This window comes from Octopus bimaculoides, chromosome 3 (genome assembly GCF_001194135.2).
Source record: "Octopus bimaculoides isolate UCB-OBI-ISO-001 chromosome 3, ASM119413v2, whole genome shotgun sequence".
NCBI classification, from domain to species: Eukaryota; Metazoa; Mollusca; class Cephalopoda; order Octopoda; family Octopodidae; genus Octopus; species Octopus bimaculoides.
In genome coordinates, this window is record NC_068983.1 from 93743413 (window position 1) to 93754847 (window position 11435).

At 34.9% G+C, this 11435-nt stretch overlaps 1 protein-coding gene across 6 annotated transcripts in view; it reads left to right on the forward strand.

The window, feature by feature from the left end:
• The window catches only part of LOC106883961 (transmembrane protein 245), a 503944-nt gene that overhangs the window by 167773 nt on the left and 324736 nt on the right, over positions 1–11435 (forward strand). For all 6 annotated transcript variants that reach the window (XM_052966323.1, XM_052966324.1, XM_052966327.1 and 3 more), the window contains exons 4-6: positions 637–767; positions 6635–6739; positions 7727–7803. In XM_052966323.1, coding sequence (XP_052822283.1) covers positions 637–767; positions 6635–6739; positions 7727–7803 — 313 coding nt within the window. The remainder of the gene's footprint in view (positions 1–636; positions 768–6634; positions 6740–7726; positions 7804–11435) is intronic.

Sequence of the window (11435 nt, forward strand, 5' to 3'; positions counted from 1 at the left end):
TATATATATATATATATCAAAGTCATATGATTTGAATAGTCAATGGTAAATGGATATGAAGGCAGGAAATAATTAATGAGCCTACTTTGATGTACTAAGTATTGAACCTTCAGTTGTGTAGTGTTATTTCTTTTGTTATAAATATGTTACTTTTTGAAGCACTTATTGTTATAACTATATTCTGAGCTTTTATGAAATGTTTCTCTCATAACAAGTACTTGAGGTAAAGTGAGAATATATAAGACTTGTGCTGAAATAGTTAATTAGATCTTAGAATTATTGTACTTCACTGTTTAGATTATTGTAAGATGATTCTGTATTGTAATCCCATTGAGTAAAGCAACATTGAAGTAATGGAATTTAATGCAACAACAACAATACCTGTTGTTAAAAGTATTTAAAAGAAAATCTTTAGAGCTGAATAAAAAATAAAATAAAATAAAACTGTGAATCAACCCTTTCTAAAACAATATTTGATTTCATGACATGTGGCCAAGTGAAATACAGGTGTAATGGTATTGAATAATGATGTGGATATCTGATTGATTTAAGTGGTTTTATTGTGTTTGGAATGCACCCAAGTACTTGATATTTATAAATGTTTCTCATTTTTGTTTTCTTTTCCTATTCTTTTAGTGAAACGATTCAACTGCAAATTTGGGTGTATTAGGGAGTGTTGTAATAATTGGTTCCAAGCCAGAAGAGATGTGTTGTTTCCTGCTCCAGTCAGAGGTGTAATGAAATTATTATCAAATGCTGACAGAAAAGTGAGTATAATAGTTTCCATGTAACCTGTATTAACCCTTTTGCATTTCAACTGCCCATATCTGACCAAAACATTCTACTTGTTATATTCAACCCAGTTTGATCCAGCTTCTTACACCTACCTTGTCACTGTAAAATAAGCAGTCACATCATTGAAATCTCAAAGCTATGAGATAACGCCTGATTAATTCAAAACAAAGTAATTAAATAAGCATTACATTTGACAGAGTAATCTGAATGCTAAAGGGTTAAGGGTTTGCAAGTTCAATATTGCTTGGCCTGTCACTTTTCTTTCCCCTTCTTATATCTTCTCTTCACATCAGGTTCCCTACTGAAACACTATCTAAATTGAGCCTATTAAACATTCTGGAAAGTAGGAATGATTGAAGTTTACTATTGTCTAAAGACCATCATAATGCTTACTTAGATAAAATAATTGAAACCTCAGAACCTTTCCCCTGATTGCTATCAATTTGTCCAAGAGTTTCCATTAAGAAAATGACATCTATCACATTTACATTAGAAATAATCAAAGCAATTTTAGCTGTATTTCTGAAGCATTAATATATGAGTGTGTGTACTATGTGTACACACATATGCATGCATGCATACATACACACACACACACACACACACACACACACACACACATTTAGTATATATGCATTGTATGCAAGCATGTATGCATGCATGAATTTACTCACATTTGTTAATTGCAATTAATCTATGTTCAAGAACGCATTACATTACAAATATAATTAAATTTTGGTCAACAAATGCTGTGATTTGTTAATGATATAATGAAAGTATCCTGTTAGTTTTGTTCCATAAGTCTGCTGCAGCCCCCTATTTCAACCATCTTCAATTATTTGAATTCATCTTATTACTCTACCCTTTAGTCTTCCTTTATATCAATCTTTTCTCTTTTCTTCCTTCCTTTAAAGTTGTTGTTACATATCAATATATCTACCTCTATATGTATTCATGTACGCACTCATACTTCTCTGCAGCACACAAACACTCACATCTACACACACACACACACACACACACACACACACACACACACACACACACACACACACACACACACACACACACACACACACACGTATATGCATAACTGAAGAGGAATAAAAACTGTTTATTGATTTAGTAATTGGTTTTGAATGAGATGAGTGCAGCCTATTGATAAGTGGTGTCCAACATAGTTCATGCTGATTCACAGTTTAAAGGAAATGTTTTGGTTTTGTCTGTTTCCTATGCCTACTATGTAAGGAGAACAGAGGGAAGTCTTACTGAAAATACAACTTTTGTTGTCCTTGCCAGGGAAAGTATGTTTGTGGAGCATATCTGGTTAATGTACAACATAGTAGTTGTTATTGTTGTTGTATAGCACTAATCTATCAACCCTGATCTAGCAGATGATGATGTGTTAGTCATAGTGATAGACAACAGATACTGACTTGACATTTTATTCTATGAGTGCAGGTATAGTTGAGTGGTTAAGAACATTGTTTTGCAACCAAATGGTTCCAGGTTTGATCTTATCATGCAGCAACAAGGGCAAGTGTCTTCTAATATGCCCTTGTGTCAATCAAATCTTGTGACTGCTATTTGACTGAGAGAGACTGTGTATCAGCAGCAGCAGTGGCGGTGACAGTGACATCATCATTTAATGTCCACTTACCTGTGCTTGCATGGGTTAAATGGAATTTGACAAGATAGATTTTCTATGGTCAAATGCCATTACTGTTGCCAACCATCAGCTGTTTCCAAGAAAGGTAATATTCTCCCTGAGCTGGACATGTTTTTCATGTAAGACTGGAAATGAACAACCTTTCTTGTATAATGATGATGATGATGATGATGATGATGCTCATTCATAACCATCACATGATGTCATGGCAAAGGTACACACACAAACACAAACACACACATGCACACGCATGCACACTGAGTCACACACACATACACACACATGCATGACACACATGCATTTCAGGTCCTATCTACCAAACCCATTCACAAGGCATTTTTGACTTGGTGTTAGAGTAGAAGGCACTTACCCAAGGTGCTGTGCAGTAGGACTAAACCCAACACCACATGTTTAGGAAGCAAGCTTCTTAACCACACAGCCATGCTTCATCATCATCATCATCATCATCATTGTCATTGTTTAATATCCACTTTCCATACTGGCATGGGTTGAACAGTTTGACATGGAGCTGGCTAACAGGGGCTGTCCAGACTCCAACTGTTTATCGTGACAGGATTTCTACAGCTGGATGCCCTTCCTAATGCCACCCACTTAAGAGAGTGTGCTGGGTGCTTTTTACATGCCATCAGCAGAGGTGCATTTATGCCACACCAGCATGAGTTCATTAATGCAGTACCAGCACAAGTGCTTTTAAAGTGGCACCAGTACCTGGAAGGAAATCTTGTATGCATGGAAGGCAGCAATTTTACTTATCTTGATGTATATAGCCTTCACTGATATACATCAGTGAAAAATAGAAATCATTGGTGAGAAAACTGGTGCTTTATGAATGAAGTCCTATGTGGTATTTCTTCTACAAAGAGAGATACTTTGTTGTTACTCTCACCATTAGAAATGCTGTGAACCAGTGATTGACTCAAAAAAAGCTTTTTACTAAAAACACTATGTTTCATAAATTTCAATATAAATTAAATAAGTAAACAACATTATACTGAAGCAACTTGAAATTTTAGTTTGAGTCAGTTTCATCTTGCTTTTCTTCAGCCTCAGGTCAACCTTGATTCAGTGGTTTCTAATCAACTACGATTATCTTATCTCTTTAGTAGGTGGATTGCAACCAGACCATATATGACTCAGTATGTTTCTTTTTTTAAGGCAGAAGTGCATGATTTGAAGCAGATTTAGCTGTAATTTCTAGCAAGTCAAGTGACTGATTAAAAGCTCTTTTGTTTTCTTGTTAATGTTCTGTTAATGTTAAGTGTAACAAGTTGTAGAGCTATCTTATTTATTTAGGTTTTCCCTCTGTGACTTGGTGGTTGGAGCACCAGGCTTACATACCTGAGGTTGTGAGTTCAATTCTCAAACTAGGCTGTGCATTGTGTTCAAGACACTTTATTTCACATTACTTCAGTTCACTCAGCTTTAGAAATTATTTGCAGCATCACTGATGCCAAGCTATATCAGTGGCATGGAGAGGGGACACTGGTATGCATGGATGACTGCTGGTCTTCCACGAAACAACCATGCCCAGATTTTATGTCTAGGTGCAATCCCATGGTCATTCATGACTGAAGGGGGTCTTTAAAACCTCTGAGCAATATAGAAATGCATTAAAAATTTAGCCATTTAAAATGTTTCTGTCTTTTGCTCAAAACATAATTGGTAGTTAAACATTGAAGTTTATTCTTTTAATCTTTTACTTGTTTCAGTCATTAGACTGCGGCCATGCCGGGGCACCACCTTGATGAATTTTAGCCAAATAAATTGACCACAGCACTTATTTTTATTTTTTAAGCCTGGTACTTATTCTACCAGTCACTTTTGCCCAACTGCTAAGTTACAAGGATGTAAACACACCAACACTGATTATCAAACAGTGATGGTGGACAAATACAGACACAAACACTCTCTCTCTCTCTCTATCACACACACACACACACAGTGGCTTCTTTCAGTTTCTGTCTACCAAATCCACAGCCCAAGACTATAGAAGACACTTACCCAAGATACTACACAGTGGGACTGAACTCAGAACTATGTTGTTGGGAAGCAAACTTCTTACCACACATCTGCATTTGCAGAAATACTGAACATATCAGATTTATGTTATGCAATTTAAAGTGACTGGAATAGGAGAGATGGGGTATAGTTCAAAAGGTAGACTATGGCATACTAATCTGAGGCTAAAACTATTGGTTCAAATAAGGAGTTAGTAAACAGTCATTTATTATGTCATTAAAAAAAAATCTCTCACATCAAAGGAGATGGATGGCAAGGGTGAATAAATAAAAGAGAATGAAGCCAGTATGAGCTTGTGGAAGTTTTGAGGAAGCTAGTAGCAGAAATATTATGGATTGGCTTGGGAAAAAAAGTCATAATGATGCATTTAAGACTGCACTAAACTGCTAAGGAAATATTGAAAGAAATTTTTAATAACTAAAATGAAAAAGTAGAAAATGAAGCCAGCTTCATTCTGAGTAGTCATTATTGATTTTTATTTTCTGGAACTAATCACAGACAATTTATAAAGTAGAATAAATGTTACAACTTTAACTTCTAATAGAATATTTTATTAATCTCATTGAAGTGTCAAGGGCTAGCCTATTGAATAAAGGGGGGAAATATTAACATTTTCAAGGAAGGCGTTTTTATACACTATCTTCAAGAAAACAGCTGTTTTTGTTGTTTGTTTCTAATATAAGCACCAAATGATGTGGAAGGAAAATCTAGCTTTATGTCAAAATAGTGTGAATGATATTAGAGATGTTTCATGTGAGAACAGTAATACTTCCTTGAAAAGATTTCTGTTTCTTCATTCATTACATCTGTCAATTTATTACAAATTATTTAATTTATAGATTTAAAAGTATTTCTTTTGATATTTCAGGGTAATGAAAGATATCTGAAAGTTGTAAAATTATCTTAATAACTGTAATTGTCTTCTATGGTCATATTAACATTTCAAAATAATACATGTCTGATATTGTAAGTCTGCCACAATGCTATTAGTTCATTAAGGATCTCATTAGGGATAACTTCAAATGAAATATTGCAATTTAATGTGTCTACTGATTAAATATTTAATAGAAATTGGCTTGAAGACTTGTTTTAGTACATTTAATGAATTTTATTCCTTAGAGATCAAATAATTTGAGATAATAATCATAAAATGTATTGGTGTCAGACTAGAAACTCAAGCTTTGAACTTTGAAATATAGTTAGGTATGTCCACAGTAGTAACACTTGAAAAAACACCATCAGCCCTCAGAAAGCATGGATAAGATATTGCTGCAGCAAAGCATCTGCTGCCATGAGTGTGTTAAAAGAGAGATGTTAGTTACCAAAACAAATTCTCTACTCACAACTGGCTAGCAGTGTGAGAAGTGAAGGTAAACCCCATCTGAGATATTAGAATATGGTTAAATGGAATTGAGTAGATTGAATGATGACAGTAACAGCTGAACCACTGCAGCATGGAATGGAAACTACTGGAAGACAGCAATCTACTTCTGGTAATATGATTTACCACTTTGCATATGAGCTGTCATCCTATTGACAGACAGCCAATTACACACAAACAATAAATAAACAAAACCAATAAGAGAGCCTTTTATGTGTTACTGAATCTGAGAAAATTGCAGTCAATTCCCCATACAGTTATGTCCTGTTGTCTTAAAGAAGGAAGGATACAATGAATAATAGTTGCAGCTAAAATACCTTTGGTCATAGGTTAGCATATGTCCTGCTGTCTTAAAAAAGGAAGGATACATGAAATAATGGTTACAACTGGAGTACCTTTAGTCATAGGTTAGCATGCTTCAGGACTGAGCTGGACTAAACAATGACAGCAAATAAATAATTTAGTAGAAATTAATATGACATATGAACACGTTTTTGTGCTGTTTTCATGTTGTTAGTACTTCATTGGATCTTATACACTAACATTTAAAGACCTGCTTCCTGTTAAAACAGCAACTAATATTTATTCTGCAGAATGATTTCAGCTTTGATACACTTGAGGCAGTAAACTACAGTATTTATTGGTAATTTTCTTTAAATTTCAGTTTTTTAAAAATACAATCAGTGTATTTATTGATTTCATATATCTAAATTATCATCTGCATTGCATTTTTTCTCTTCTTTTTCTAGTTGATCTCCATTCTTGAACAATCCTTGGATAGTGCCACTAGTGTTTTGTTCATTTTTATCCTGCTATTCGGAACAGCCTTGTTTACTGTATTCTTTGTATTTCAAGTAAGTTCTGATTACATTTTTCTTTCTTTTATTTAAAATTTTCTCTGTTCATTAATTCTATAATTCATTTACTTTCATCCTCTGAATTAGTGAAACTAATTCATGTAGTCTTAAAGAGAAATAAGTTGTAAATGATAATACTAAATGTATACCCTGCTCAGCAAATCTCTCTCTTTCTTTTTTATTCCCCTTTAGAATATGAACTGTAAAACTTCAGCTAATGTGTTCGCAAATTATTAAACCAAGCAGCGAAAACTACTTTTAAAAAAAGATTGATAATTTTCACTGCACCTGTATTTTTATAGTAAAACATCTCATGCATTGATATTGACTTGATTCCAATCTGGGAATATATTATAGTTATTAGATTAACCACAATACCTCTTTGTAAGTTTCCTCTATGTTCTTTGTATTTGATAACATGTCAATGAAACATTTAATGTGTGAGGAAATAGATGTAAATTTCATGTGACATCGAAACCTCTAAGTCTTGATTTGACATGCAATATTCCCCTCAGGGGACATTTAAAGGCAAGCATTCTTGAACTGTGGCTAAGAAATATTCCAGATCTGAAAGTATCATAGATTGATTTTTATGATATAAAATGTCTGAAAGAATAGGGAAACTGATCAAACACTAGAATACAAGATCACTCACATGCATTCTCTATTATCACTGCATGGAAATTTTATGGTGGCTTTGAAGATTTTTTAACAATTTATTATTTATTTATTTATTTATTTATGCATTTATGTATGTGTATGTATGTATGTGTGTGTGTATATATATATATATATATATATATATATATATATATATATGTATATATATATATGTATATATATATATATATATATATGTATATATTATACAACATCTCTGATAAAGAGAAAAAAAGCAATAAATAATATTTCTTTTTGTTGTTGTTGATTTTCTTGTTGATAAAATAATTGTATCTTCACATCTCCAATATTCTGACATTGTAGGTACACCAAGAAAGTATGCACCTTGTACAAGTTACAAGCAATGTTTTGAATAAATCTGTCAACCCTGAGATTAGCCAGTAAGTTGTCATCTTTCTTTTCTTTTTCTCTTTTTTTTATAATGTTTTCAATTTCATCTTATATTGCAACAGAGAGAAATGGATTTAATACTACCATTCCATAAAAGTAACAATAAAAAATTTTTTATTGTTAACTTCTTCAGGTCAATACAACAAGAGAAAAAAGTTTATAAATAGATAAATCAGTTCTGAGAATATTCTAGTGTGGTAGATATTTCCTTGGATGTATAATATCCTGATAGGTGTTATTGTTATTCAAATGACAATCTTTCAGATTATTAAACTTATCTTTAATAGATATATATATATATTCATACTTTCACTATGTCTCAGTTGGTTTAATTTCCAATCCTCAATAAGTGTCTTATTCCCAAAGATGTGTATCTATCCTAGATTGCATTTGAACTTTTGTTTGCAACCAAAATGTACTATCATACTTATCCACTGAACATGTACCTGTAATATACGCATACCTAATGCACAGGTAGTTTAGTGAGCAAATATTCATAGCATAACCATCACTCACTAGTAAATATGACTTTGTAATATGTATCATTATTTTTTTTTATGCGCCCTTTTCAAGCCTAGCCAGGCTCATGAGCCTGGTTTCCCAGTTTCTATGGCATATGTGTTCCCCCCAGCTGGACAGGGTGCCAGTCCATCACAGCATTACTCAAGAAACAGGAAGAAAGAGTGAGAGAAAGTTGGGGCGAAAGAGTACAACAGGGGTCGCCACCACCCCCCTGCTGGGGCCTCGTGGAGCTTTAGGTGTTTTCACTCAATAAACACACACAATGCCCGGTCTGAGAATCGAAACCGTGATCCTCCGACCGCGAGTCTACTGCCCTAACCACTGGGCCATTGCGCCTCCAATACGTATCATGGCTTCACTAATTGTCTTAGGTGCCTACATAGTTGCAAGTTCAGGTCCTGTTTTATGGTGGGTTTGACCTCAAGCAACAACATCTGAGAACAATGCCAGCAATAGCCAACAATTGAAGACCAAGTCCAACAGTGAAAAGCTGCAGTGGTTTGGCTATGTCTGCAGGATGAGCACTAAAAGGCTACAACATCAACTTTTGTAGTGACAGCAGTGTATGCACTGGAGAATCAAGTACAGCACATCAAAGAAAGCATTGGCAAAATAAATTGAAGAAGACCTGAAGTTGTGGCACCTCAACCAAGCATGCTAAGGTCAGCGCCATGGATTGGAAACCATTGAATAACATCATCACCAGAGCCTGTCATCCAACAGCATCTATAGCTGTATATTGGTTGAGAGGACAGTCTCTCCCTCTGGTCGCACACTCATGCACACACTCATGCACACACACATACACACACACACACAACATACACACATGCGCACATATGTATGTATGTATGTCATTATTCAATTTTATTTCAAGATTTCTTGCCAATTGAGAAAGAACCATTCAGGTGCCATGCAGTTAGACTAAATCCAAAACCACACATGGTTGCAAAGCAATCTTCTTTACCACACAGCCATGAACATGGATATATATATATATAATGGAATTTCAGCTGATAATATGGAAAATTATTTTCTGTTATCTTCTTAATTTAATAGCAACATAGTAGGTTTATGTTTAAAATAACAGATACACTCAATTATCCTGTTACCTTGGAATGAAACTTGTTGATAAAATGACTTCTCTCAATCTAATAAGTAAATAAATGTCGAGCCTAGTCAAACATTTTGGAAAATAACTGAAATCAAATATGTTGCTACATAGAAGACATGAATTTTCGTAATGGATTGTAATACAGACAACCTCACTTATAGGATCTTTGGCTTTTATTCCATTATTAAGGAAATATTTGTTTCTAGATATAGGGTCACAGTTTGTAGGGAGGTATACAGTTGATTGTATAACTAGTACCTATATAACTAGTAGCATCAAAAGGATAAAATGCAAAGTTTATCTCAGCAAGATTTGAACTCAGAACGTAAATGGAACCTGGTAAATACTAAAGGAAATGTTGTCAACCACTCTACCTGTTTGACCATTTCTCCACCATAATAATGAAAATGATTTCTAACATAACAAGGTCACTAATCTTGTAAGGAAGGGAAGGATTTTGTCAATTTAGGTCCTAGCAATTGATTATCTCATATTTTATTAACTCTGAAAAACTGAAATGATTTGAACATAGAATATCATCATCATCATCATTATCAACATTTAACATTCATTTTTCATGCTGGCATGAGCTGGACAGCTTTGCAGGAACTGGTAAGGCTACGAGCTTGACCAAGTTCCAGAGTCTGTTTTGGCTTAGTTTCAATGGCTGGATGCCTTTCCTAACACCAACCACTTTACAGAATGTACTGAGTGTTTTTTCATGGTATCAGCACCCATACCAATGCTTTTTACAAGGCACCTTAGTTTTAGGATCTCAATTCTGTTATGGTGGGCAGGTATTCTCAAGTACAGAAATGCTCCATATGTCTCGGTTCTCTGTAATCTCCTTTGTAAGGTTCTGCATTTTGAGATCAGCCTTCAATACCTCATCTCATGTCTTCATGGGTCACCCTCTTTTTCGGCTTCCCTCAGAGTCCTAACTAAATACTGCAAAGAATTTTGCCCTCAACTCTACAGACCCTGCTGATTTACCCACGAAGATGCATGGCTCAGTCATTAGAGCATCAGGCTCACAATCATGAGATAGTGAATTTGATTCTTTGACTAGACTGTGTTGTGTTCTTGAGCAAGACACTTTATTTCACATTGCTCCAATTCACTCAGCTGTAGAAATGAGTTGTGACATCATTGGTGCCAAGCTGTATCAGCCTTTGCCTTTCCCTTGGATAACATTGGTGTTGTTGAGAGTGGAGGCTGGTAAGCATGGGCGACTGCTGGTCTTCCATAAACAACAATGACCGGACTTGTGCCTCAGACAATAACTTTCTAGGTGCAATCTCATGGTCATTCATGACTGAAGTGGGTCTTCATCCTTTACCCTTTTATTGTAAACTCTTTCCCCTAAGTACTGGGAATCAATGTAATGAACTAACCCTGACCCCTCAAAACTGTTGGTGAACAACTGTTTTGAGGGGAGGGCAAGTAGATATCATCAACCCCAGTACTTGACCGGTACTTTATTTTATCAATCCCAGAGAGATGAAACAAGTAAGGAGATTGTAATATAGGTACAGGTATGGCTGTGTGGTTAAGAAGTTTACTTCCCAGCCATGAGATTTTGGATTCAATCTCACTTCATGGTATGTTGGACAAGTGAATTCTACTATAGCCCTGGGCCAACCAAAGCCTTGTAAATGGATTCAGTAGATGGAAATTGAAAGATGACTATCATATATATATATATGTGTGTATATGTGTGCATGTGTCTGTATCTTTGTGTGTGTTTCCCCCCCACCACCACCACCACCACCACTTGACAGCTGGTGTTGGTGTCTTTATGTCCCTGTAACTTAGCAGCTTGGCAAAAGAGAGTGATAGAGTAAGTGCCAGACTTAAGAAAATAAGTATCAGGGTCGATTTGTTCAACTATAATTCTTCATGGTGGTGCCCCAGCCTGGCTGCTGTCTAATGACTGAAACAAGTAAACGATAAAAGATAAAGATATATATATATATATATATATAT